This window comes from Pundamilia nyererei, unplaced genomic scaffold (assembly GCF_000239375.1).
Source record: "Pundamilia nyererei isolate P.nyererei 1_Seehausen unplaced genomic scaffold, PunNye1.0 scaffold00023, whole genome shotgun sequence".
Lineage (NCBI taxonomy): Eukaryota > Metazoa > Chordata > Actinopteri > Cichliformes > Cichlidae > Pundamilia > Pundamilia nyererei.
Genome location: NW_005187424.1, coordinates 974916 through 1002453, shown reverse-complemented (window position 1 = coordinate 1002453; position 27538 = coordinate 974916). Strand labels below are relative to the sequence as shown.

The 27538-nt window shown below is 43.7% G+C and overlaps 3 protein-coding genes across 13 annotated transcripts in view; 1 reads left to right on the top strand and 2 right to left on the bottom strand.

Moving 5' to 3' along the window:
- Window positions 1-9286, top strand: part of unc13a (unc-13 homolog A (C. elegans)) — a 42661-nt gene extending 33375 nt beyond the window's left edge. For 3 of the 8 annotated variants that reach the window (XM_005727109.1, XM_013909357.1, XM_013909356.1), the window contains 8 exons: window positions 1238-1267; window positions 2334-2390; window positions 2539-2619; window positions 3106-3253; window positions 4017-4073; window positions 7472-7564; window positions 7971-8130; window positions 8212-9286. In XM_005727109.1, coding sequence (XP_005727166.1) covers window positions 1238-1267; window positions 2334-2390; window positions 2539-2619; window positions 3106-3253; window positions 4017-4073; window positions 7472-7564; window positions 7971-8130; window positions 8212-8500 — 915 coding nt within the window. In that variant the 3' untranslated portion in view covers window positions 8501-9286. The remainder of the gene's footprint in view (window positions 1-1237; window positions 1268-2333; window positions 2391-2538; window positions 2620-3105; window positions 3254-4016; window positions 4074-7471; window positions 7565-7970; window positions 8131-8211) is intronic. The other 5 variants (XM_013909363.1, XM_013909360.1, XM_013909359.1 and 2 more) reach the window with 3 other exon arrangements.
- A 2736-nt stretch (window positions 9287-12022) lies between these two features.
- Window positions 12023-25239, bottom strand: LOC102208033 (unconventional myosin-Vb). The gene is made up of 35 exons (XM_013909308.1): window positions 25213-25239; window positions 24488-24598; window positions 24186-24354; window positions 22573-22717; window positions 22307-22463; window positions 21923-22066; window positions 21727-21808; window positions 21521-21628; window positions 21319-21431; window positions 20972-21240; window positions 20800-20881; window positions 20442-20582; window positions 20181-20312; window positions 19974-20057; window positions 19719-19835; window positions 19513-19610; window positions 19338-19424; window positions 18733-19053; window positions 17734-17890; window positions 17291-17530; window positions 16955-17164; window positions 16770-16863; window positions 16531-16679; window positions 16223-16429; window positions 16005-16105; window positions 15747-15861; window positions 15028-15133; window positions 14569-14691; window positions 14092-14243; window positions 13714-13803; window positions 13480-13612; window positions 13105-13402; window positions 12442-12616; window positions 12272-12352; window positions 12023-12184 (listed from the first exon to the last, which is right to left on the bottom strand). The coding sequence occupies exons 1-35, from the start codon at window positions 25237-25239 to the stop codon at window positions 12023-12025; spliced, it is 4980 nt and encodes a 1659-aa protein (XP_013764762.1).
- Window positions 25240-25516: 277 nt separating this feature from the next.
- mbd3b (methyl-CpG binding domain protein 3b) overlaps window positions 25517-27538 on the bottom strand; it is a 9849-nt gene continuing 7827 nt past the window's right edge. For all 4 annotated transcript variants that reach the window (XM_005727107.1, XM_005727108.1, XM_005727105.2 and 1 more), the window contains one exon: window positions 25517-26637. The gene's annotated coding sequence lies outside the window, so the exon portion shown is untranslated. The remainder of the gene's footprint in view (window positions 26638-27538) is intronic.

The following is a 27538-nucleotide window of genomic DNA, read 5'->3' as shown; positions in this document are numbered from 1 at the left end:
GACCAAACTCCAGCACCCCTTTTCCTCTCACCCCACTGTCCCCACCTTTCCTACCTGTTTGAACTGTGTCCTGCCTTCCTACCCCCTACTGTGGGTTTGTTGCTTGCATCTGATCTATTTCAACACTGCAGTCTTCTCTCAGTATCCTGTACGACACTGTAGTGCACTGTATGTCTCTGCGGACCTGTCCTGTTGGTCTCTTCTGGTTTGGTTTCGTGTTCTGTTGTTGCTATAATTACTGTCATTGTGTTTTTATAAATAGACTCGATGCTTTTTCTTGGGTTTAGGTTGTGCAAACGAGGTACACGGTTTGTTTTCTTAATATCTTAGGACCAAATATTTCACTTTCTGATGCTGACAGCCTAAAGATGTATGAAAACATTTACTTTAATGTCAAGTTATTCATTCTGATCTCTGGTAACTTCCAATAAATTATTTAAGAGAAGCTGGTTTAACATCATAAAGATGCAGACTCTAAAATTGTTCTTTGGATGGAAGTTACTGCACAGAGCTTTAATGCTGCATAATTATTGAAAATATTATCTTTCAGTGATTCCACTAAGAAACTGGTAAAACTATCGGCCTGCCATCACACCTAAAACTCACTAGCACCATCCTGTTTAATTTGTGCATAAATCTAAATATTGTAAAACGATTTCTTTCATGATAACTCCAATTTTAGTCTTGTTCACGTGACTGAGCGTCCTGTATTTTTCATGCAGGTAAAATGTTCGTGTGCTGTGATTGATAGCCAGAAAATGAATTTCTTATTGAGCAGTAAAGAGAGTATGCATATGTTTCCCCTAGGTAAAATTTTTATTTTAACTTTGACCAAGATGTTATATTACATGTCTTTAATGGAAACTGTTACGTGCTAAGATACATTTAGATTTTTCCTTTTTTCATGCTTCCTGGCACTGTTTTTGCTTTGGATTGCATGCAAACAGGTTACGAGTGGCCTGGCTGAAATATCAGACCACATGCAAACAATATCTCTGCAATGATCATAAGTGAACAGAGTGCAGTCAAAGCATTTACTCTCATAATGTTGGATTGGCAATCGATCAAAAAAAGAAATGAACTGAAAAAACCGACGAGGGTTTTTCCAACATTCGTTAACATTTTTAAAGCAACGTCTGAGCTTTTGATTGCACGCTCTTATGCAGCCAGTGAGCGTGAAGTCAGACAGCAGGGACTGGCCACTGCTTGAAGTATTAACCACATGCTCTCTTTCCAGGGGAGGCTGAAGAGTGCTTCTCACAGCGATGTAAGGACTAAACCCCTTTAGATCAATGTGTCTTGTCTCTCTCCTCCACGTCTTCTCTCCATGTCTATGTCTCTCTCCCTCAGCTCCCAGTCAAACAAAGCAGTGGAAATATTGTTTTTTTTTCACTATCTACATAGTGCTTTTTATAGTGTGCTGTAAACATACCTCTATTGGATGTAGACATTTGTGACTTAAACACAGAAAGTCAGTGTGTTCAGCAGTCACTTAATTTGACTCAGACCTGGCTGGCTATGTGCAAAAAAACAAAAAGACAACAGAGTGTGGTTTAGCTTCACAGCCAAATCAAAGGGAAGCCAAGCTTGCAGGGTAAAAAAGTATATTCATCACAGCAGCCCCTGCAACCAAAGGCACATCTATCTGCACGACTGACAGTTTAGCTTAGAGTAGCAGTGGAGGGATGCTGGATTATTCTTCCCTGTTGCTTCCCCACAGTTTCAGAAGTGCACTCTGTTATTTGCTAATAAAGCTCTTCCTGAAACTTTTCTGCTATTCTTTTTTTTTATTGCATTATTTGAAAGAATACAAAACTACAGTTGGTTTTGGTAAACTTTCAAAACCGTATTTGTAACCACAGTCAGCAGTACTTAGGATACATCTTCTTACAAGAGTACTGCATTAGGCTGGACCAATAAATACCAGCACACACCACGGTGAAGCTTTATAGCTGCTAAATATGTGTGTGTGTGAGAGAGAGGGAGAGTGAGTGTGTCTGTGTGCATTTGAGTGCACAAATATGTCTATTTTCCTGCCCTTACTACGAGCTGAACCACTTTCCCTTCTCCTTGTAGTGTTTGTGTGTAATGTTTTGGAATGATTAAAAGACAGATAAGTGTGATAACAGCACTTGAAGGAAAATGTACCGTGACACCTGTAAAGCGGTTCAGAGTGACTGTTTATGAATGTGTGTGTCAGAAACGTCGCTGTCCTCTGTGTGACACTAAGCCATTTACCGCCGCCGTTGTTTTGTCCCGATAATAACAGCGCTCCTCTTCTCTCTCTTTCTCTCTGCTTGTCTACCTTTCTTCTGCCTTTCTGTCTCTTCCAGGGCACTCAGCTCATCTTTAACGCTGCCAAGGAGCTCGGACAGCTGTCCAAGCTGAAGGTACAATATGTTTCTGCTACACTTACGCTCTGGGCCCGGCACCAGTGCTTCGGACTGAGTCTCTAATTGCTTAGAAAATATGCGGAAGAGCATATGAGGGGGACATATTGGTCATTTTGCTTTATGCCTCTCCCGCTGGCATCTTTAGGAGCACATGGTTCGTGAGGAGGCCAAAGCGCTAACACCCAAGCAGTGTGCTGTGATAGAGTTGGCTCTCGACACCATCAAGGTAGAGATTCACTTTCATTTTCAGTGATTAAACATTGAATATTCTCTTTATTATCAGTGCAAGCGTTTCAGGAAACAAGAATTCATAAATGTACAGTCTTAAAACCCAGAGTTTGGGACCAGGAAATGAGGGTTTTTTTTATCCCTTTAGGATGAATTAATAAAAGAAAAATAACACATAATTTCACTCCCAAAGCATTTTCCCAAGATAACACAGGCACCCACATAGCACCAAATGTTAAAACGATTGTTTAAAGCTCTACGGGGGCTCTAATTTGCACATCATAGAAGCGTTTTGAATTGTTATCTGCAGTTGTCATTATTGACTGGTTTAGTGTTGGATTCATGTGTGACTGTGGGAATGTCAGGATTCGCTGATGATCACTCTGCTGTGTTTATAATTATTTGTGCCCTTTTATTTCTTCAGTCAGCTGCTGGTCGGAAGATGTTGGTAAAATGTTTTTTTCCCCGCCCTTTTATGTGACAGCAATATTTCCATGCTGGTGGTGTGGGTCTGAAGAAGACATTCCTGGAGAAGAGTCCTGACCTTCAGTCTCTCCACTACGCCCTGTCCCTTTACACGCAGGCCACAGACAAACTCATAAAGACCTTTGTCCAATCGCAGAACGCTCAAGGTAACGTACAAATCTGTCTGTGTCTGAGGGGCTTTGAATTTGCTTTACCTTCCAGTATCTTCAGTTGTTAAGTATGAGCTTAACTACCTACAGCATCTTACATAATTCTCTGAGGAAGGGAAATGTATTCCTTCTTCGCTCACGCTCTCAGAGGAGCCCCTCTCGCTGCCCCCTCTGTTGATGTTAGGGTTTTCCCAAATGCCAAGTTTCTATACGCTCAAAGCATCTCACGTGCCTCGTAGAGCGTAAAATTGAGACTGCAACAGCACAATATTTCTCACTGTCCTGAAATGCTGAGTCTCCTGATAGCGAGCTTCTGGAACTGCAGCCACTATTCTGTAGATGATCTGACAGCTATTTGCAATGAAAAAATAAATACCTACCCACTCTGTTTTCCTTCTCTTTGATGCTGCTGCTCAGCCTCCGTCCTCCTGTCACATAGCTGTGTAACAGCCATCCCGTTTCTGCCATCAGACGCTCACACATAGTCCCCGAGCACTGGTAGAAATGCCTTTTGAGTGGATAATCATTTAAAATTGAATTTTTTAACTAATGCCATGTGGCTTTTGATGTTGCAAGACACAGTTTTTTCACTGCTTATTTGGTAGAAGTAGCTCAATTTCCCCAACAAATCAGGGAAAATGCTTTTTACATGTTGGTCTGTTTTCTACTCTGTAATTGTGAAACTCTCTGCAAACCTCATATTTCTTCGTGTGTCTCCTTTCTCTGTCTACTCCCACCTCCTGCCCCGTCTGTGGGACAGTGTTCGGCGGGAAGGGGGTGAGATTCACCACTAGTGAGGATGTTTACCCAGAAAAGGGTATGTGGCACTCAGGCTAAGGCTCTGAGACACCAAGGACCACCAGAGAGCCTCCAGAACAAAGCCCAGCAACCTCCACCTTTTCACCCACCCCCACCCCCACCCCCCCATGTGCATCCTGAAACTGTCCTGCCTGCTCAGATTCATCCCAACAGACAAATGCAATGCACAGACTGAACACACTCTCTGCCTTTTTGAACACACATACATGCCCACCACCACAGCAAGAATGGTAACTTTATGCATTCATGCATGAAACGTACACACTGATGTCTGTATGTACAGAACTGCGCTGAATACATACGCCGTGGACAGTATGTATGAGCAGACACGACGCATGATGCGCGGACATCAGACAAATATAATAGAAATGCATTAAAGCGTGGAGGAATTCTGATGCAGCATGATGTCACCCAGAGAAGCCAGGGGGCTAAGTGTGTGTGTGTGTGTGTGTGTGTGTGTGTGTGTGTGTGTGTGTGTGTGTGTGTGTGTGTGTGTGTGCACGTGGGAAAGTACGTGACTGAGCAAAGCAATCTGATGAGTCTGTCCTCAGGTTGTAGAAGCAATTATTTATTTCCAGAAATACTGGGAGGAAATCTTTTTTTTTTTACAGTGTCACTGTCCCTCCCACTGTGTTTGAAATGGCAGATGCTTGAAGAGGAAGAGTAGGATTATTATGAAGATGATGATGGCTGTTGGCTTAGTTTGTCTGGGAGGGCTCTCTGTCCTTCCCTACCCTGCGATCGCATCCAAAAGCAGGCAGAGATGGAAACACCCAGTCAGCTTCCACACGCAGCGCCACCTCCCCAAAGCGGTGATGGGAAAGGGTTCTCAGCTCGTCTCCCCTTAACAGATCTAGCCAATCACAAACAGTCCATCGGGTCAGGTGGTCTGATTTCCGTCTCTTTAGATCAGAATAAAAGAGTCTGACTTGCTCTCAGATGCGGTATGTTCATACACGCTCACACAGAGACATATGCATTCTGCTGTTTGTGTGTGCACTTGGCTTCGCCGTTTAATTTGATGCTTCGATGATGATCTGGTGCTGCGCAAGCCCTAGCACCCCGACAGTCATCTCAGATGAGCGGCTCAATATGACATTGTTAACACTGCAGTCTGTTACACGTCAAGTTGTGTCACTTTCCTCTGGAAAGAGACCAAAGATGGAAATGTGCAAGGAAAGAAAAGCATTCAAAGTAGATTTTTATGCAGATTAATGCCTAACTGTGAAAGGTATCCACTACCAACAAACACTAGCAAATGAATTTTGTTGGAATAGTTGAGATTTTTAAGTGTTGCTCTGAACTGGTGTGTTCTCAAGTTTGATTGCCTGACTGAGCTGAATCTCACTTTCTCATCCTTTACCTGTTCAAAATGGTGACACCAGCTTTTTAGTTCTGATGAAGTATGACTGGAAATAATTCAAATGCTCCTTTTTGCAAGTTTTATGGAAAATCATCTATTTGAGATTGAATAAACAAGCAGCAAAGAAGCGTATCTTTCGCCTTCCTGCCAGCTGGTGGATGTCCCTGACTGTAACAAGGAAGCAAATTAACTCCCTGTCAAACAGATTTCACTGAGTAGTTTCTCCAACCATATTAGAGTGGATGATTAGAGCAGGATGAATGACCAAAGCTCAGTGGAATTTACTCGCAGCTGAAAGAGTCTTTGATCAGCGCTGACGGTCGGTCTCGCGTGCTGCTGGCTGTGAGCGCCGATATTTGCGGTTAAAATAATCAACTCATTTGTGAATAAGTGGCAAACTCAGGCGATGCTTTGGCACATTTAAAGTACAATTCTGAGATTTAATATCTATTTTGGTGACGTTTTGCAATATGGTGCAAAATGTGCCTCTGATTGCCGTGTTTGTTAACGAAGAAAGGGGCTGCTTTTTCCTGGCAACATCTTCCTGCCTCCCAGCCAGAAAAGTTTCTTTCTCATCTCTCATGGATGTCCTCTACTGAGTAGACAAGGCCAGATGGATGACTGCTGCTCTCTTTGGTCCTGTTGGCAGTGAAACCAGCAATCCCATAATGCTCCCCTGAGAGATGCAGAGAGCCGCGTGCCAGGAACACTCTGCCGTCTAACTCCCACAGACACCTTGTTTAGTGGGCGGCTGGTTAAAAACACAAACACACAGGCTGCTGGTCGCCGCCACAAAGATACCGTTGACAGAGCGAAGACGCTAATTAAAACACTGAAAATTAATGTCCATCTGTCACTGTATCCTTCTGGAGTTGTACGTGGATATAAACCGCTTGTTCACATGCGGCACAAGGAAAGATCATCATCCTCCCTCCCAGACAAAGGTGTTAGAGCCTGGTGAAAGCCATCTAGACTTGTCATCTTCTTCCTCAGGCAAAAAGTAGAACTCCAAGGACCCCAAACAAGCCCAGGTCTGGCGTAGCGTAGAGATGGAACAGTTAAATGACTTTGATGTTTGATTGAAATGCAATGAAATGACTGATTTTAACCAGGAAACATCTGAGCGGTCAGTTATGAGGGTGTGTGTCGCTCTCGATCCATAAACTTACATTAAATGATGAAAAAACTAAACAAGGAGAAATAAGAGCAATCTCTCTTCAAGAATGGAAATATAGACATTAAAAGGACAAATCTTCTATTCGCTCTTCTTGCAGAAAGCTTTATTAAAGCAGTCAGGCATCAGTAGTGTCATCCTATACCGACGGGCCGGGGAGGCCGAGCTGCTTCTCCCTCCACGTGGTCCCTCCCTCTCTTGGGCCTCCTCTTGACCATGCTTGGGTAAAAGACTTTACCAAGGAATGGGTGTATCCATCTGAGCATGCCCAGACATGATCTGTGTCGGTGGGGGGGGGGGGATCCACACCGTTAGCTGACCTTCTCCAGCTTCTCTCCTGTCTTCTTCTCTGCCTCTTACTAACCACCCTGCATCCTAACAGACACTTTGCATCTATGAGTGGGCAACAGTTACCACAGTGATTGCCTCTCAGTCGCTCAGGTTTAATCATAACGTAGAATGCATTACCAAAGGAGATAATACAGCTATTGCAGGCTTATTGTTATTATTATACACTACCGGTATTAAACACGTATGCCCACTCATAGCTGCTTTGTCTGAATGTCCACTTCCAGACCACAACATATGCACAAGCAGAACTCTGTGCTTTATTTTAAACGCTATTATTTTGTAAAGAAACATTTGAATAGTCAGTACTCTGCTTTATATTCACCGGATTATAACTGAGTCCATTTCGTTGTTTCTTTTGTGAAACTGAAATGGAAGTGTAACTTTTTTAAAATTAAATTATGGAGGAGAATTCGAAATAGAGGGCACAGCGGCTGCGACATTAGCACAGTGGAGATTGGGAGACTCGAGGGTATTAATGGCACTTTTACTCTTTGTCCTGTCCCGTCAGGCTCTGGGGTGGACGATGCTGTAGGAGAAGTGTCCATCCATGTGGAGATTTTCACTCACCCGAACACCGGAGAGCACAAAGTCACAGTGAAAGGTGAGCAAAAATATTTTGTATCTTTGTTGTTTTCACATTTATTGGGACTGAATCTGAGGGTATTTCTGGAAATAACATTCAAGTCATAGTTTAACATTTAAACATTGCTAGACCCCGCAGGAAGGACTGTATGGCCATAACAGGGCACCAGAATATAGCTCTAGCTTTCATCTGCCATAGAAAAATATGATTTTGTAATGAATACTCTTCCAATTCTATTTTCATTATCTTGACCATAAACTGAATGTGAGGCCTGAGGGAGAGCCAGTATTGTCTGAGTTTCCTGTTCACTCGCCCTCGCTCACCGCTCCACTTTTTCACACATTTTCTCCACACGAATCTCACAGTCACCCACACCTTCCCGCTCTCTTTCCTTCCTTTAGCTCTGTCTTTCTGTCTGTTTCAGTGGTCGCTGCAAATGACCTGAGGTGGCAGACGCAGGGAATATTCCGGCCTTTTGTGGAGGTCTATATCATCGGCCCTCACCTCAGTGACAAAAAGAGGAAGTACGCCACGAAGTCAAAGAACAACAGCTGGGCTCCCAAATACAACGAGACCTTCACTTTGTAAGTGGTTGATGTGCATCGATGATTTGAGGGATTGTTTCGAGATTGTTTTGTAATATTCTCCATCGCCCCACTCTGCAGCACCCTGAGTAATGAGGTGGGTCCTGAGTGCTACGAGCTGCAGGTGTGCGTGAAGGACTACTGCTTTGCTCGAGAGGACCGCACCGTGGGCATGGCTGTCCTTCAGCTGAAGGACGTGGCCCCTAAGGGCAGCGCCGCCTGCTGGCTGCCGCTGGGTAAACGCATCCACATGGATGAGACGGGACTGACCGTCCTGCGCATCCTCTCCCAGCGCAACAACGACGACGTGGCCAAGGAGTTCGTCAAGCTCAAGTCCGACCAGCGCTCTGCTGAGGAGGGCCGTAGCTAGGGGGCCAAATCGCAGTTTAAAATGCCACGTCAGGAACTCGAATCTGCCCAGGAGCTCTCCTGAGCCACTGCAAGCCACTGCCCCGATTATCCAGTGTTGTAAAAGCACACATAAGACAAGAGTCGCCACACATACTGTAAATACATTTATTTCAGTGGAAATGACAGAGTGCGAAGCAAAGCATCACTCGTTTTCTGAAAACGCACCAGTGTCTTTATTGTTACTGACTTCATCAAACATGTTTTTGATTCAGTTATACATAGAGTTTAATCTTAGAGCATATAACTACTTTCCTCTAATCCCAGAGGAGAGCCATGCCATCCCACGCACACACGCACACCTCACTTGACTGGTCAGAGTGAGAAATATCTTGTAGCCTTTAATATTTTGGCTTTCTTTCTCACTCTTTCTCTGCCTTTTTAACCTTACCCTCAACTTTACCGATCCCCAGCTCCTCTCGTCCCTTCCCTAGTTTGCAACCACTTAGAGAAGGGACCGCAAGTGCCAACAAGGAATTGCTCAAATATGCCAAGACCAGCCCTAAGCACAACCGGACCAACTGTCCACTTGACCCGTAAACAACTACAACGGCTGCAGCCTCAAACATTCCAGATATTGGGTGGGGAAGACATACAGGGAACAAAGCACTATTTAGTTATGATGAGTTTAATATTTATTTACTTTTTTCTTCCAGATTATATCTATATTTTAATAATTCTATATATCATCACATATATATATATATAAACTATTAAGGACATATGTAAAGATAAATACAGGATTGTTCGATGGAACTGTGGTCGGCTAAAGATTGTCCTCGTCCGTCTCTCTGTCCGTCTACCCTGTAACAGAGCACACTGCCTGACACCCTTAATGCCTTCCGTCTTGTTAACCCTTGCACATTATGTATGTTCTGTTTCCTATATGATAGAGAGCGGAGCCTGGTGATCAAGCGCTGTAAATCATCGGACTGTATGTGTGTGAAAATGAGTGTGTGAATGTGCGATACAGTGTTTGTAATACGTTCTAATGTCAACCTCGTGTGACCGCCCGTGTTGTCTGTCACCTGCAGATGTAATCACTGAAAGCCATCACAAGTGAAGGACGTCACAACGGGTGGAGCGGGAGTGCGATAAGATTCGGGGGATTTTTATTGTTTCGTTCAGTTTGTTTAATTTAGCACAGACCAAGGTTATATTGTGCGGTGGATATTTCCATCTGGTTTACTGCAAACATTCCTCAGCCAGGCAGCTCTGTAAGGACAGTCAACTGCCTTTAAAAAGTGCGTGCTAATTAAAGTCCTACATGTATAATTAGATGATTAAAAACACAGTCCCTGAGAAGCTAAAATAACCACGTGGGTTACACAGCAGCACATTCCCCAACACGGGGAGAGCACATACCGCTAATGATCCAGCGCTTATCGCGTCTAATGATCCACCTGCAGATGCCGTAACCCTTGAGTGAGAAACGAGACCTCTGCTAAAGGGCTGCAGATCCAGACCGAGCCAGGTCTGGATGTGACATTTAAAAGAGGGCCTACTGTCCACAGTACAGAGATGTAGTGTGAAAATAGAAGAAGCACAGGGGCTTTGCTACACATAAAAACACATTTATACTCTGAGCTTGTTTTACAGCAGTTCACCTGAAGCTACGGTCACTTTCATGTGAAACTAAATGTTTTAAAACGACTGCTCGCTGTCTAACATGTCTCTCAATGCGACATCTATTTTTAAGAAAATACCCTTTAAAAAAAAGAATATATTTGTTGTTTTCTCGTGAACAAAAAAAATCATGGGGGTGATGATAATAACAGGATGATCGGTTGGTTGGATGTTTTTCTGCCTCATTACTAAGATGCCCCCTCCCAAACCTGAATAATATCAAAGTCCCCATTATTAGAACAAGGCCTACAAACTGAACTCTATGCATCTGATCTATAAAGTCTCTGTAGATGAGTGATTTGGAATCAGTCTTATAATGTTTACATTGTGGATTATTATTCTAATTATATCAGCACAAGCGTTTGTCTGATATGTTGTAAATGCCGTCTCTGTTTCGATGGGCCAAACATCACAGCTGCGGTAGAGCTGACCAGAGACGGGAAGTTTGGTCAGCTCAGAGGAAACCGATCGGGAGGGAGATCGATCGCTGCGGTCGGGTAGTTGTAAATAGCTCGGATGTAACAAACACGTCATACTATGTGAAGTGAAGTTTCGCTGCTCTTTTGTAGACTTGAATTTTGCTGCGAGTGACTGCACAGCTGGTGTTTATGTGCGACTGGGTGCCCAATCTGGAAATGTAGCTACTATTGAAGGGTATAGAAAGACCGCGTGCACTCTAGAGATCAATAACAGAGCGTCTGTATTACTTTAATGGGGCCTGATCAGGAGCCATTCAAAGTAATGCATCGTATATCATTATATATAACATGCTGCCTGCTAGTGAAAACTACTCAGCTCTAAGTTTTGCGCTCTCTTTTTATGTTCTTTTGTGTGTGTACAAGGTCTTTTATTAAGAGGGCACATCTACTTTTAATAGCAAAATCAATAACAGGTACGCAGCTGGAAATGCCACGAAAGAAAACAAAAACTTTATTGCTGTTGACAATGATACTTTAGGAGAGGAAATTCTTCCCCTTCCTCCACCTTCAGAGGCCCGGACTGCGTGTTGGATTATCAGGTTGGCACGTTGAACAGGAACGCACACACAGAGGTGGATGAAGCACAACGAAAAGCACACAGACACAAGTGGACACACATGCATGATCCGTCCTGAAGTGTCTCGCTGAGCAGGCCACACAGACAGATACCTGCACAGCGCTGCTGGTCCGGTACTTCCAGATACGGTGCATGATAGGAACAATAAACAAAAAGTAAAAAAACGTGTATTGTGCCAGCACGCATAATTATTTGATGTTTAACTGCCAATTGTTGTCTTCTTTATTTTGATATTTAATTATCGTTTTCTATTTTTCAAATGTTTGTGAATATATAAATATGTATTACTGATGCTGTGTAGTGGTACAAAGTACTCGCATGAGAATTTTTTTATACACGAGATGTTTCTAAAGATTCTTTCTTTTGGGCTTGTTTTTTATTATTATTATTATTATGGTTGTTCTTATTGGGGGTTGAGGTTGCTGGGACTGCAGTCTCGTTGTGTTTCTGCTTCCAATAAAATATGAAATAAAAGCTCATGGTCATTCTTTGTCAAACTGTTCAAAGGAATAGCCACATTTAGTTTTATTTAGTTATATTGATTTCATTTTATCCAGGTCTTTACCACGTGCTCTCTTTCATGCCATTTTAGCTATTTTTCCGAGACGTACCTTTCTGAAATAACTCGCAACCTTCTATAAGATGCAGACTACACCGATGACAGCCTAATTAAACAAGTGAATGCACATTTTAAAAGTCTGAAAGGAGAAATTCTCAGTAAGTCATTTCAATTTCCAAGGAATAACTTCAGCAAGTTAGGAGTTAAATTCACTGGAGCATTAATAAATTTGCATCCTGCTTCTTATGCTTTGCGCAGAAAGGAGATCTTGAGGGAGTCTGGGATGACTAACTGCTCTGCGCTGAGGACGGGGGGAGGCGAGTAGAGGAATATGACAGGAAACACTCTCCTCACATCCATTAGGAGCTGTGAAGGCTGACTGTTAGAGCGGCCTTTGAGAAGCCCCTAGGACAGCAAAGACAGAGGAACATGGGATACAGTGTATTTTCCACATGAGGAACATGTTTACATGTTTACATCTGCAGACTGTACCTGAACAGAACGTATGAAATTCAGAGTGACTCTTTCATCCAGGTCGCTGTGGGGGGTGTAGAGAGTCAGAATCTTCACGATCTGTCAAACAAAATAAGAGACCAGCAGCCAATGAAATCATGCACACACGTTCGTCTCCCAGCAGAATCCAAGTAGACAAACAGACCCACCTGCTGGCTGGACAAGGCACTGCAAGTCCGGACGATCCCCTGAGCATCCGCCTCGGTCTTTTTCCCCACCTGCAGCAGCTGCACTGCCTGGATGAGGGGCTCTAGTGTGGCCACAGCGCCCCCTGCCTGTAAACCGCGGCCCCGCAGCCACTCCTCCAGGACGCTCACATTGTAGCTGTGACAAGAAAAGGATTTGAGATAAATCCGTGTTTATTTCTATAAGACCACACAAAGCAGGTGGAAAGAACAACATGCAGACTGTTGTGCAGCACGTGATCTAGCTCTGGAATACAACAAAGGCGAAATTAATGTTGACACTCTTTCAGGGTGCTGATTATTAAAGTTGAAGCTGTGTTTGTGGGGATGCTGTATTATACATATGACATTCATCTCTGCAGTAGGTCTAGGCTGCTGTGGGCTAATCTCCTTTCAAATTTCCTTTATTTGGCCTTTACATGCTAAATGCTAATCTGAAAACAACTTAACCTCATTTTAGATCACACAACTGAGATACAAACAAATTGAGGTCATTTAATTTTTAAAATTTATGGACTTCAAAATCAAGATATACTAGTTAATGCAGAATATGTTTATGATCTGCGTTTTTATTTGCATCTCATGTCAGACTGTAAATCTAAGTGCAGGGTTAAAGTGTGTTTCTACCGTATTTGCAGGCCACGACTCCAGCTGCACATGTCCTTCCTCAGCAGCAGGCTGTTAAAAGCAGAGGCACAGATGAGGTAGGTGAGCTGGTGAAAGGCTTGCTCCATCAGGGTCTTGGGCAGAGCTTGTTGAGTCAGAGCGGTGTGAAGGGCTCCGAGCTCCCTCAGCACAGACGCCATCGTGGGAGCCTCGCCTCCTACAGTCCTGGGGTCTGAGCCGGCCCGCTTCCTGCTCACTGCCAGCTTCACCGCTGAGCCTGATAGACCTTGGATGGTTTCGCTCTCCAACAGGGCAGGGACTGAGGGAGGGGAGGGTTAGAAAATAGATAAGAGGAGCAGAGAAGGGGAGAGCGTCAATCATCACTTTTTGCAGTACCTATGATGTTTTGTAGACGGGTCTCGGTGATGGAAAGGAGCTGCTGATAGGCCTGGATAGAGAGGTCGCTCAGGGTGCGGATCAAGTCATTCATATCAGCAGACAGGGGAACCAGTGTGTCTGAGTCGAGGGTCTGAAAAGCAATCAGTCCAGTCACGTGTGAAAGTAATCAGTGAATCCTAAACTTTTATAATCTAGTCAGTGACGTAGAAAGTAAATGAAAGCTGAGCCTGCCTGCTTTGGGGAGTGCTGGGTCAACAAGTCGTGGAACAGACAGATGTTCTTCAACCACAGAGCAGCCATGTCTATGTCACTGACATGTTTCTGCAGAAAAACGATGAAAGGGAAAATGGTTACATTTTAATTAGAAAACATTGCTAACAATGAAAAATGAAACTGTGATTGTTTGAACAGATGTGTTTAAAACAGACTTTGTTATGGTTACGTTGGTATGAGATGCTCATGTGGGCCAAATTAATCACAAGGACAAGTTTCAAAGTCAGCTGTCAGTGTCATTTTGTAAATGGCAGTCTGCCTGACTCGATGTGAACCGTCCTCAAACATTAAACTTCAACCATACGGCACACCGAGAAGGCTCAGAGATCAGGTCACCTTCAGAGCTGCCTTCATAGCAGTGACAGCAGCGCTACAAAGAGAGCGAGCGCGAGCTTGGTCCCCGCTGCAGTCGGCCTGGCGGACACACAGGAAGAGCACGCTGGCAGGCAGACCGGGAGCCAAAGACAGGGCGCTGTCAACACGGATGTCTGAAGCACAAACAGAAAGGGAAGCAGTGGCAGAGAGAGGACAAGGCCAGGCCAATGCTGTCAGCTTCAAGAGCTGGCTACACTTATTTCTACAGTGACATCATACTTACCGCTGAATTATTACACATTCAAACCCTGCCCTCCAAATTACATTTTGACACATTTTACCATCATTGTAAAAGTGCTTGATTATTGCCTTTCAAAACATGTTTTCAATCTCATCCCTCATCTTAAACGCCTGCTTCACAGCTCCTCAAAACCTTCAAGAAAGAAGAGAAAAAGAGGTGGGTGAAGATGATTGAGGCAGACGGGGGGTTGATCTCACCTGTGACGAGATTCTTGATCAGTTTGGTTTCGTCTCTTTTTCTACATTCCAGTAAACCAGTAACTGCTGCTGGCTTCGACTGGGCAGGAGAGGAAGTCTCTGTGGCCAAAGCTGATGGGAAAACTGAAGAGGAAACACGCCGTGGCAGTGAAACAGAGAACAGCACATTGAAAACTATAAATGTAGAAGATTGTTAAACTGAGAGGCAGATTATTGTAATTATATTACTCTAATAATAAGTGTTCATTTACCATTGGTAATAAAGTCTCATGATCAAAATGTACACAAATCAAATCAGTGATAGAGCCGCCAGTCATAGGCCCAGTGAGGGAGCCTATGTTAGGCTATTGTATCATTGATGTTTTTTGTTTTAAAACTCCACAGGAGACTCAGCGGTTGCAGATTTTTTCCAGCCTGCAGTGACTTTCAGCTTCCGGGCTCATTCAGGTAAAGTCTCACCTTGTGTCAGGAGTCGCCTCAGTGAGACTGTGTTTCTCAGTTCCTTCAGCTCTCTCCTCAGCCTCACACATTCACGCTCTCGGGCTTCCAGCAGCTCCTGAACATCCTTTATAAAACACATTTAAATTTGTGACTTCAGCCTCAATGTGAATATATAAACATTATAAACGATGATCTGAAACAAAGTGACACGCAAACAGTGACGAATGAATAAATGATAAACGTTACAGATGGACAGCTTTAATAAGTGACAACCATCAGATCCAGAGAACTCTTACAGTTTTATTATGACCTGAGTAATGATACCAGTGAAATGTCCTGCCGTGACTATTTAGACTGGGGCTGGGGAACTCCAGGCCTGAAGGCCCGGTGTCCTGCAGGTTTTAGATCTCACCCTGGGTCAACACACCTGAATCAAATGATTGGTTCATTACCAGGCCTCTGGAGAACTTCAAGACATGTTAAGGAGGTCATTTAGGCATTTCAATCAGCTGTGTTGGATTAAGGGCTCGTGTAAAACCTGCAGGACACTGGCCCTTGAGACCACCCCTGCTTTAGGCAATGTTTTCTGTTTTAACTTCTTCTCTTTTTTTAACCTCTCCTTTTATTGATTTTTCCAGCCCTTCTCCTAGTGTTAGGCTTTCATTAAAGATCATTAAAGTACGTTTAAAAAAACAAAAACAAAAACCCTCTCATGTGGGGCTTTAATAAATTTATACCTGTCTCTGTGCAGCAGAGGAAGAAACAGACACCGCTTGGGCAAGCTGACTCCTCAGAGTTTCCAGTTCCTTCTCCCACTGACTGCACTGGTTACGTAGCTGGCTCTCCAGAAACCTGAAACACACACACACACAGACATGTAGATTAAGGACAGAATAACTCATAATGAGCTCATCCATCAAATATAAATCACGGCACAAAACTGAAAGCTAGTGCTCTGCCAAAATGAAGGAATGAGTTGGTGTTGAGAGACTGACTTGTTTGCCACTCGTACAGCATCATAAGCATGAGCCAGATCTTCTCCCTTCATCTTCACCGATGGGTCTTTGGCCACGTCCATCTTCTCCATCAGCTGCTCCTGTCATTACAAACATGAACACAGTGAGATAGTAAAGGACACTGCCTGTGCTGGTGATGCTGCAGTGACGATGTGAAAGTTAGGACTTCAGTCGTGTGGTCCTCTTTATTTCATTACCATTGAGGCTTCAGAGTTCCACACTGAGACTCTCTTCTCTGCAGAGGGGGACGTCACGCTGATCCTGCGGACCTCCTCTGGGGATGGAACAGCAGATGGGAATGGTGATATGGAGAGTGGGGTGAGAGACTGGGGGGACAGCGGCGTCGAGGGAGAGAGAGGTTCCAGACTCTGGGTGGAGTCGGTTCTTCTGTGGCCTTTGGTGCGCTGCGACATGAGGAGGAAGAAATTACAGGAAGCACTCAAGATTAATTTTCAAACGAACAAATTGCATTTAAGGCTGTCTCCCTTTGCAGCTAGCTAATGACCTCTGTGAGCAGACTCATCTCCCTGAGGTTGTCATATCTCTGCTCCAGTCTGGTGAACTCTCTCAGGAGACCCTGATACTTTCTCCTCTCCTCGTCCACCTCTGCCCGAAGAGCCGAGGTCACCTGAGACACAGCCTCATGCACACACTCTGCACATAGAGAGAGAAGGAAATGTTTGACAGACACAGACAGAAGAAAAACAGCTGTGACTGTACAATGCTAGTAAAGGGAAAGCCCACCTTCTTGTTTTTCTTCTTGTTCCAGCAGGGAAGCCGAGAGATCGTCTCTCTCTTTGCAAAAACTATCCCTTTCTTTCTGTAGTGCTTGCAGCTCCTTAAAGAATCAAAGTCAATAAACAGACCAAATCAGAAGCATTCCCTACTAGATAAAAGGAGGAAAGTGTGTTTATTGTTTGGAGACCTACTTCTTTAAGCTGGAGGATCTCCTGGGCAGCTTTCTCTTCAGCTCTTCTTCTCTCCTCTGCCTCCTTTTCGCTGATAACAGGCCCAGGCGGAGGCTTCTCCTGTAACTGGCTCTCTAGTTTTTGTATTGTTGCCCTCAGAGCCGCCAGCTCGGCGCTGGAAGCCTCTCGCTCTACCATTAGGGTTTCTCTCAAAGCAGCGCTCTCCCTGGCCTGGATGCACACAAAAGCAACTTTGCCATGTGAATGTAAAGTGAAACGACCTCTTGACTCATACAATTAATTAATGCTTATCAAAATCACATGAGATGGTCAAATCCCTGCACAACTCTCACCCACCTCCTGGTCTGCTTTCAACTGCAGCTGCATCAGTTTGACCTCCATGCCTTTGTTGAGCTCTCTGTATCTCTCCACAGAGCGGGCCTCAGACTTCAGTTTCAGCAGCTGTCTCCTGGCAGCCTTGCGGCGAATGCAGCACTGCATGAACACGACCGCCGCACGTACGCGCCTGTACGCTTGCCTCGCCAACCACCCACGCACCGTGGCCTGGAGCAGCACGGCCGCCCTCTCTGCCACCAGCTGAGGAACCAACAGGGTTTTAAATGCATTCAGGTCAAGTGTTTATAACTTGTAATTGCGTGTAAATAGCCTCTTTTAAGATTAGAGCAAACATGGATAAAACATATTTACACAGGAAAATAAATCAAACCCGAGTATAAAGGTTGATGCCATTTTTTAAACATCTGCTGTGCCCTGTAATGAGGGAGACACTAAATGCTGACCAGTCTGTATCTGCGGCGCTCCAGCATCCCCCTGGTGAATGCCTGGATTGTGACAGTGGCGTGTCGGATCATGAAAAATAGCTGCCTGACCACCATCATACGATAAGTCTTCTGGATCACCAAGGCAGCCCTGGTGTAGCGCAGGATCAAAGCCAGTCTGCAGCCATGCAACAAAGAAGAGTTTCATATATGGAATATTTTATTAAGTTTAGACTTTTGTCATTTTGTCTTCTTTCAGCTGCTCCCTTTAAGAATCCCCACCGTGGTTCATCTGCCTCCATCTCAACCTATCCCAGCATCCTCCTCTGTCACACCAACCCTCTGCATGTCCTCCTTCACTACATCCCTGCACCTTCTCTTTTCCTCCTTCACGGTGGCTCCATCTTCAACATCCTCTCGCCCTCCTCTGCACATGTGCAAACCATCTCAGCTGTCTGACTCCGAGTTGTCCCTGCGATTGACTCATTCTTAATCATGTTCAGTGAGGAGCTTTACGTCTCAATCTCAGCTCTCTGTCTTTTCGTCAGTGCCACCGTCTCCAAGCCACACATCATAACAGGTTACGCTGCCATTTTTTAAACCTTTACTCCCATTCTTGCTGCTATATTTCTGTCACAAATCACCGCTGACACTCATCTCCACCCACTCCACCCACTGCTTCACCTCTCTCTCTGCTTTTGATAGCTGACTCCAGGTATTTTCACTCATCCACCTTCATTTCCTCTGCTCCCTGCAGCTTCATTGTTACACCCATCTCCCTCTCTTGCTTTTACTTTCATTCTTTTCTCAGAGCATACCTCCACCTCTGAAAGCTTTTCTTCCCCTGCTACCTACTCTCACTACAATCATCTTCTAAATCTGGGTCATCATATCTAGTGTTTCAAACATTAACAAGAATTCTAGAACATTCCAATTTTTCTTTTAGAAGAAATGAAGCGGCTTAGCCTGACATAGCCATACATCATAGTAAAGAGACACAAACACTCTTGCTGTCCTCACCGTCTGGCCAGCGCCCCTCTGCTGTATCTCTGTATGGTGAGAGTAGCCCAGAGGATCCTGGTGTATCTGATCCGTGCCAGCCATCCTCTAACCTGACTCTGGATGATCACAGCAGCCACTTTCAGTCTCTCAGCTCTCAACCTCTCCAAAAGAGCCACCTGACCAGCCCGGAAAAATACTTTTGTCTTTCCAAAGCAGTACTGGTCCGGATCTGGGATGAGCTGAGGCAGGGCCTGTCTGCACGAGGCCTGGGCCTGGTCCTGGCTCTGAGGCCCCCGAAGAAGAATTCGATACCTGCTGAAGAACTCCTCATACGTCCATCTGGATTCACAGATCAAATAGAGTAAATCTCAGAGAAAAACAGTTGATATTTCTGTTTTTATAACATAAAAATCGATCAATCAACCATTTACAATAAGATAATTATTTAATCTCAATGAACAGTTATACAAATTGATTCTTTTGCTACTTCGTGATAGCATTTAAGTCACTGTTTTGATTAAGTTTTCTGATTTATGTGACAATCTTCGCACATGTCTCAGAGCCACACTGTCACGACACTGTGCTCGTATTATAAAGACTAAAGTCTTAGAATTACTCAGTACCTGGACGGATAACCTGCTGCACTGATGCGGATGGTCTCCAGCACCCCACAAGCTCTTAGCTGCTGGACCGTCCTCTTAGGGTCAAACCTAACATGTATATAATGTTATAAAAGCAGTACCCATTAAATCACACCAAAAAACCTTAGCTGTGGAAGTAAGCAAAATAAGGACTCACAGAAAAGGCTCTTTGAGGTCATTGGGTTTAATACAGCGGACGTAGTGAGGGGTGGTGCTGTTGAGAGTTTCCATTAACATCTGTAAGGACTGACGGAACTGAGAGGCCCAAAAAAAAGAACAATGAGCAGGAAAATTATGTTTAGGATGAATGGATGTGCAAAAAAAATGAAAAGATAAATGAAAAAAGAAAGAAAAACATCTAACCTGAAAGCTTACTGTCAGCTTGTGTTCTCTGGTGGCTCGTTTACCTGAGCGAATGCTTCCATTGGCCACAGGAGACGCATTTCTCTGCTGCTGGAACAACTCAGCGACCAGCTCAGACTGAAGCGCACACACACACACACACACACACACACACACACACACACACACACACACACACACACACACATATACAGCGCTGGTGAAACTAATGTTGCTTAGAAATTATAAATTCATATATATTTAGCACATATCTACCTGACTTGCTTTCAAAATGTTGATGAGCTCTTCAAAGACCGTGTCTCGATTTTTATCTAAAAAGCCATCGCATTCATATTGGACCTGACGAAAAGAAAAGAAACCATCACTGCAAACACAGACACACTGAAGAGAATTACAAAAGGCCCTCAGAGAGAGCTCAGAGATTCACCTGAGACCTGACGAATCCAGCATTGTGTCACTTACCGTGTCAGCAAAGTGCAGGACGATGAAGGCGCTGTTTGACATGCGAGGCTTCCTGAAGTGAGGGTGAGGCTTGCTGCTCAGGTGCTGGTCGTACAGCTTGCGCACCCAGCTTTCATCAGAACCTTTAGGCATCTGGATAATGCACAGATGGACAGTTATTACACATACTAACACAGTTGTCACAAATGTCTAAGTTAGTTAACATGCAAAAGGAAAAAAAAGATACGAGAACGAACAGAACTAGAGGATTGGATGACCGACCCTGCACTCCTCATCCAAGAGATCAAACATGCCCAGCTGTCCCTCTATTAGATCGATGCACTGCTGATTGTCACTGAACTCAATCCGGCTCCATGCCAGCTCCTCACGGACGTACTCCTCCTGCTCCAAGTGGAACACATGCTGCAAACACCACCAAACAAGTAATAATGAGACAGAATTAGAGAAAGACCATACCCATGATGGAAACCAACAAAAGACTGAAAAGACAGTGATGTGAGCGCAGGTGAAAGGACTGATTTCTTTGATATAACAGTTCAAAAGCAGCATAAACTAACTCTGACAAACACGACACAAACAGGAAGGGCACAAATCACAGAGGGAAAGGACGACAGCTTACTCTGTTGAACTGTTGCTGCAGTTTTTCATTTGCATAATTTATGCAGAACTGCTCAAAACTGTTCCTTTCAAAGGTCTCAAACCTGCTCCAAGGGAGACACCTGTCAGTCCACGTCAAAGGCATACAAAAACTTTAATCACACACTGCACAGTCACAGCGTTCATTCACTCACCCATAGATATCTAAAACCCCTACAAAGGATTTGGTCCGTCCTTGCTGGGCCCGCAGAGCTGAGTTGAGCCTCTGGACAGTCCACGCGAACAGCTGACCATAGATGTGTTTAGCAAGTGCGTCTCTGGCTTCTACGGCCTGCTGGCCAGTCATAGGTTTAACCAGCATCTCTCCTCCTACAGCAAGTCTGCGATGGCACAGCCAGTGAGCCATCTGAGATCCCTCAACTCCAAGCAGCTTGGAGAAGACAGCCAGAGAGCGGTCCTCTGCCTGAGAAGCAAAGCAACTATTATGAAGGAATATGAACAAAAGACGAATGAATGCAAAAGTATTCATGTAGATCATTACATCAATGTAACCCCGGTCAGAGCTTCGCCCACTGGCTTGAATGTTGACATTTCCCAGGTGGAGCACAGCTGACAGGATCCTGAAGAGTTCCATCTGTTGGTCAGGCTGCACACCTGCAATTTCAACATATATAATGTGAAGGATTTCCTGTTTTATCGTCAAAGATATATCGTACGTGCATGATTTGATGTAAACATTCTACCCAGAATGGTGAAAGCATTGCGAGTGCGCTCCAGGTCTGACAAATCATCAGTACCAGGTATCTGCATCTCTCCTCCCTGGTTAGTGTAGCGGAAATTCTCAGGAGCATCTGGACTCAATAAAACACACTCACACTCAGTGCACTGTGAACCTATTAACGTGGACACGGTATTCTTCTGAGAACAAACTCAGGGGGTTGCCTCTCACCCAGTTTGAGGGACCTCATTTCAGGCAGCTCTCTGGATGCACACAGCTGATAGAAGATATGGTAGTTCCTCTCTGTTGATGCCTTAAAACAAACAAATAGGAAGAAAGCACGGATGATGCATTATTTCTACAAGACATTTGTGGTTTTGTGTGGCTTTTTGCTCTGGCCTAACTATATTGTAGCAAGTTAGTTTACCTGGAAGACCACCCGTGACTTCTCCAGCAGATAGGTCCTCATATTGGCCCCAATGATGTCCCCCTTTCTGCCAAAGCCAATCTCGATGTACTTCCCAAAACGACTGCTGTTGTCATTTCGGGTAGTTTTAGCATTACCAATGGACTGAAGACCAAAATATAGAAGTTTTTATATTAGTAGAATTTTTTATACTCTGTACCTTACAAAGTTGCACAGACCGAAATGTTGCATACTAATAAAAATAATGGTGAGCAGAGGTTATTCTTTGTCTCTTTACTAAGATTTTTTGTCACTGATTCAGGTGTGCAGCGCTTCCTAAATTTGATATTAAAACTTTTAACCATAACGAACATACAAAAAGAGGGAAATATTTGGGTCCTTTACCTCCATGATTGGGTTGGAAGCCAAAACTCTCTCCTCCACACTGGTCTGCTGTGCCGCTCCTCCAACCACAGCGAAATATCTCATGGTGAACTTTGCAGAGACAGTTTTCCCAGAGCCAGATTCCCCACTGATGATGATAGACTGGTTCTTCTCCTCCCTTTGCACAAAGACACAGTGACCATGACATCCCACACAGTGTAGTTAATGCTCAGAATATTCAAAAAGTTAATTAAGCATAAGACCACCAAACACCCAGGACCCCTGACCTGATCATAGTGCGGTAGGCCTCCTCAGCCACAGAAAAGATGTGTGGTTCCATGTCAGCCATGTCCTGACCGCTGTAAGCGTCTATCACCTCCTCTCCGTATATTGGAAGTTGGTCATATGGATTTATGGCCACTAACACAATACCTGGAGACACGGGAAGGAAAAGCAATCTCACCACGAGAACCTGAATATTAATATATACCTGAATATATAAACATGGCTGTTATTTAAAAACAGATTTTAGAATAAAACTTGAAATTCTAATATAATGAGGACATGAATAAATGCTTTTATTTACTATATAATAATGTGACACTGCTACGTTTCATTAACTTTTGTTCACTCTTTCTGGAGCAGGTCATTTCCTGCTTGTTGTTGGTTACTTCTCTCAATCATAGCAGATACAATCATGTGAAGAAGAAGGACTTTATATAATCCTGCAAAAAACTAAGTAAACACCATGATTCAGTAGGTTGTGGAACCACTTTTAGTGGGCAATAACTTGAAGGAATTGTTTTCTGCATGACTTTATCAGGCTCTCACATCGCTGTGGAGGAATTTTGCTTGAAAGTATTGCTTCAGTTCACTGAGGTTTGCAAGGTGCGCTGGCCCTGTGGCTGCAGAACAAGCCCGAAACAATGCTGGACAGCTGGTGTGAGGTGTTTGTCCTGATATGCCGTTTTTGGTTTCCTCCCAAACACTGAGGCTGTGCTTTATGATCACACATCTCCATTTTGGTCTCATCTGTTTGTTCGGACGCAACGTTGCAAATCTAAGCTGTGCTGCCATGGTCTATTCAGAGAGCAGAGGCTTTTTCCTGGAACCTTTCAGACTTTTTCTAACTTTACCATCATAAACCTTTACATTTAATGTGCTAACTGAGGCCTGTAGACTCTCAGGGGACTTTGGAGGGAATTTGCTGGAAGATTTTGTTAAGCACCAGATTGCCAGAGACCAGCAAATTACCAAAACCTTAAACCGTATAAACTAAAGTTAATCAAGTGCATTCGATTAGCAGCACCTCGCTCGTACTTCTCCTTTTAATTGGAAGCAGTAAAGGTGGGCTTAATTTTCACGGGGCTGAACAGAGTCCTGCGAGCTTTCTTTTTCACATGGCTGTAGCTGCCCCTCCCTGAGCCTGGATCTGTCAGAGGTCTTTGCCCTTCAAAGTGAGTTCTTCTTTCACACCATGGCCAAATGCTGCTCATGTGGGATCATTGGATTATTGGATATAGGATCTTTGCCATCTCAGTGTAATATATATTGAGATGTCTGGTCATGAAAAAGGTCAAACATTTATATATAAAAATGAAGATTTAGTAAGATGAGTCATCTAATTCAAAGATAATGTGCAACTACATACATAAGAGTTTTTTTCTTTCCTTTTACAGTGTGGCAGTGAGGGTGTAGTTTCAGCCTTTGACCTCCTATATTATAGACAGCATTATGAGCTGCAGTATAATCATGCAGACAGAAGCACACAGGAGCTGTTTCTGGCTTTTTTCCAGCAGGAATTTAAAGATCCTCTCTCACTCTCGCCAGTCTATTGTTGGCTGAGTAATCATCCCTGTTTTTCTAAAGTTCCCTGCCATCTCTCCAGCGCAGTGCTCACCACAGTATGTGTAGATGCTGCTATAATCCAGGAATCGAACCCGGAGGTTATGCAGCACAGCGGGCTCGTGGAGAAAGCTGAGAGCTGTTAGATCATTCTCGCCCTCCAGTATGTCGGGATTCCCCAAAGGTGGAAGATCAGAGGGAGAGCCCACTGGGTAATGGACCTCCTGTCATTGAAAGCGGAAGTTAGAAGTCTCGGATGTAAGACATCGCTGAGAAAGGGGTTTTAGACAGATGCAATTATATCAAAATTGAGCATTTGGTTTAATCTATAGAGCGTAAAACAGTACTGCATCTCACATTTCCATTTGAGAGCTGTAGCAGCAGGTGCTTCTCTCCAGACCTGTAGTCCTGGAGAAGCTGGGCTGAAACCCAGACAGCATCTGGATCAGGAACCCACACATTTGCCCCCTAAAAAAGGAACAGACTGTCACAGGTGTGCAAAACAGACTGAGTGAAAAAAGAAGAAAAGTGCAGGATTAATCTGGATGTGCTGAAAAATCTGAAAGCTGATTTTATTTGCCATTTTATTTTTGTTGAGCACTGTTAAGGTAGATGTCACACTTCCTGGACTCACCCAGTGAAGCTATTTGGTACCCATCAGCATAAAAAGCTCCTAAACTGTGTTAAAAATTAACCGCAGTCATCCTCCCTCCAAACTACCCGCGAGGATTAGGCATTGTTTAAAGCTGAGAAATCTAATTCGCTAATTCACTTATTAATGCACAGATTTTAAAAATAAGCTTCCAGTCTCACACATTTTTCATATATTCAGTAAACACTTTAATACCTCAGACTAACACACTGCTACCAGATCAAAGATCAGGAATAGTCCTAACTAGGACAATGAAACAGACTTGCTTACCTGACAAACTCATAGGATGCATCTACTTAGTGCTCAAACATAAGTAGCAAAGCTGTTTTTATACACTAAAGGATGTTTCTTATTCCAAGCACCTCGAAATTGCAGATTCCATAAATAATAATAAATCATTGCAAAGCCCTCAAGTTAATCCTAATCTTACCTTGCTGTACAATTCCAGTGTTGCCATCTTTAATGATTCAAAGCACGAGGACAAACATCACTTAACACAAGAGACAAGGTAACATCTGCAGGTCCCTCTGAGCAAACAGCCGGTATCCTCCCTCTCCTTGCAAAGCCGCGTCACATCCAGCTGACAGTAGCTTGCACTTTGTCCACATAAAGACGCGAGGACTGGCAAGTTAACTGTTAATCTGCGAGGAGATGCAGTGATTGGATGTGCCGAGTGCGAAACATTTGTCCAGAGGTGATCATTGAAGGCATAAAAAAACAAAACACTCAGCACATTTTGTGACATACTGACTCATTTTAATAAGCAATACAATCAAATTCATCTCAGCAAACAGCCTGCTGATGTTTTATAGGGAATTTCATGATTTCAGCGGGACGCATTATTCACTGGGGATTAAAAAATACAAAATATTACCGCTCGCGTGATACAATGAAAAGACAGTGAGTCTAAAATTCAGCTAATTTGCTTTCTACCCAATTCTGTGCGTGTGTTTCAGAGGAGGCAGCGTATTGTGTGGTAACATTGACACATTAGAATTATTTTTAAAAAGAAAATACACGAACTGAAGCCGTGATCGTAACAAAGCTTTGAATAAGCAGCGTCTCACAACATCAGTAAGCACCTATAACGATGATGAGAGTTAAAACAGTAATAAGTGTACAACGGAAAGAGGTCTCGCGTCATTTCTCGCCCACAGTCCCGTCGTGCGCTCTTTTCACCTCAAAGCCAAAAACGCCTTTCAGAACGACTGCCTCCTCTTTGGTCAATACTGAACGGGACTCAGCACAATGCAGCTGGCGCAGAAGATGTTTTCTCAAAATGACAACAAAAACTGGACTCTGCCCGTTCCAACGGACACAAACTAAACCGTCAGGACGAGCTGTGCGTGTGCTGCGTCAGGAGTGTATCGTACAAATTCAAGAAAGAGAGATGGCAAACGTACAAAAACATTCACTTCCAATCTGCCCGGAACAAATCGAGTTTTGTTCAGATTTGACGTGATTGTCACAAAAAATACATACTCATTCAAAGCTTTTTAGTAGAAAACACACTTATCACCGAACACTGAATTTGCCACGATTTAGATAAGTTATTATTTTAGTATTCGAAAGTTCATTTGATTTCATTTATTTATTTATTTATTTTCATTTCCTCAATAACAATCACGTGGGCTCTAAAATACGGCCGAGGAGTCCATCCAGTGGAGTTATTGATGAACGGATGCATTTGAGACTTGTTTCTGGGGTCAGGCGAAGGGAAAAGGGCTCTTTAGGTCGTACTGGATTAAGTCGGGCTTAGGTTTAGGTTCTTCAGAGCTGGACTGGAATGGGGAATCCTACTGTTCATGGTCGTAGATGTAGGCGTGGAGCGACTCCATCTGGACTTTGCAAAAACCTACAAAAGAAAAAAATATTAGCAAATCGATTTACTGCACAGGTGATATTTTATACAGTGTAGTGTAATGACTGCACTAAGTTACAGAACAGGAATGATTTGGATCATCACTGAGAAACGGTTCTGGGTTTGCAACAAAAAAAACAAACTGCAGAACGCATCAAAGCTTTTGTTCCAGTCGTTTTTTGTGGATTTTCTCCCCCACATTTATCTTACAGGCCTATAAAAGAGACAGGTAACCCCAGTATATTACATTTATACACGTTTTTCCCACCTCTGGCTTTAATGCTGCTCATCCACCTAGAACAGGGGTGGGTAATTAATTTTCCCAATGGGCTAAAATAGAAACTGGGACTGTTGCGGCGAGCCCCCCCGATAACCTTAAAAAGACATAAAATTAATATTAAGCAGACGTGATTTCAACTTATTGCTGACACACCTTGAGCTAGAATGTCCTGTTGCAAGCTGCCCTGTTCTGGAGATGCTGGCGCTGACGCATTTCCACACTTGTGTCCGTTTAAATCAAACCTCTTTTATTTTTTTGTAAAGATGCAAACACTCCGGTGAGAACCGAAGCAACCAGGCATGGACCCTTTGGAGGGTTTCTGATCCAAATGAATTCCAGAATGGTTTGTTTATGGTGACAGCATGATCTGACCGTTATCTGCTTAACTACCAGGTGTGTGCAGCAGATTTGAGCTCAACACTTTACTGTGGTCAGCCATGACAGACACAGACATGCAGAGTACACAAACTGTAGGAACTAATCCAATAATGAATACAAATTCCTCACATTATCCACTAAATCAACTAAGACTGGTAACTGAATTCAAGCTTTTTTCCAGGCGCTCACTTATTCATCCAGGGGTCACCCCCATTAATGCGTATATTTGATATATTT

Coding starts and splice junctions, on each gene's coding strand:
- LOC102208033 (XM_013909308.1), bottom strand. CDS start 25,239: ATGGCAACACTGGAATTGTACAGCAAG. Junction 24,599..25,212: donor CACTGGAATTGTACAGCAAG/GTAAGATTAGGA, acceptor TTCCTTTTTTAG/GGGGCAAATGTGTGGGTTCC. Junction 24,355..24,487: donor TACAGCTCTCAAATGGAAAT/GTGAGATGCAGT, acceptor TTTCAATGACAG/GAGGTCCATTACCCAGTGGG.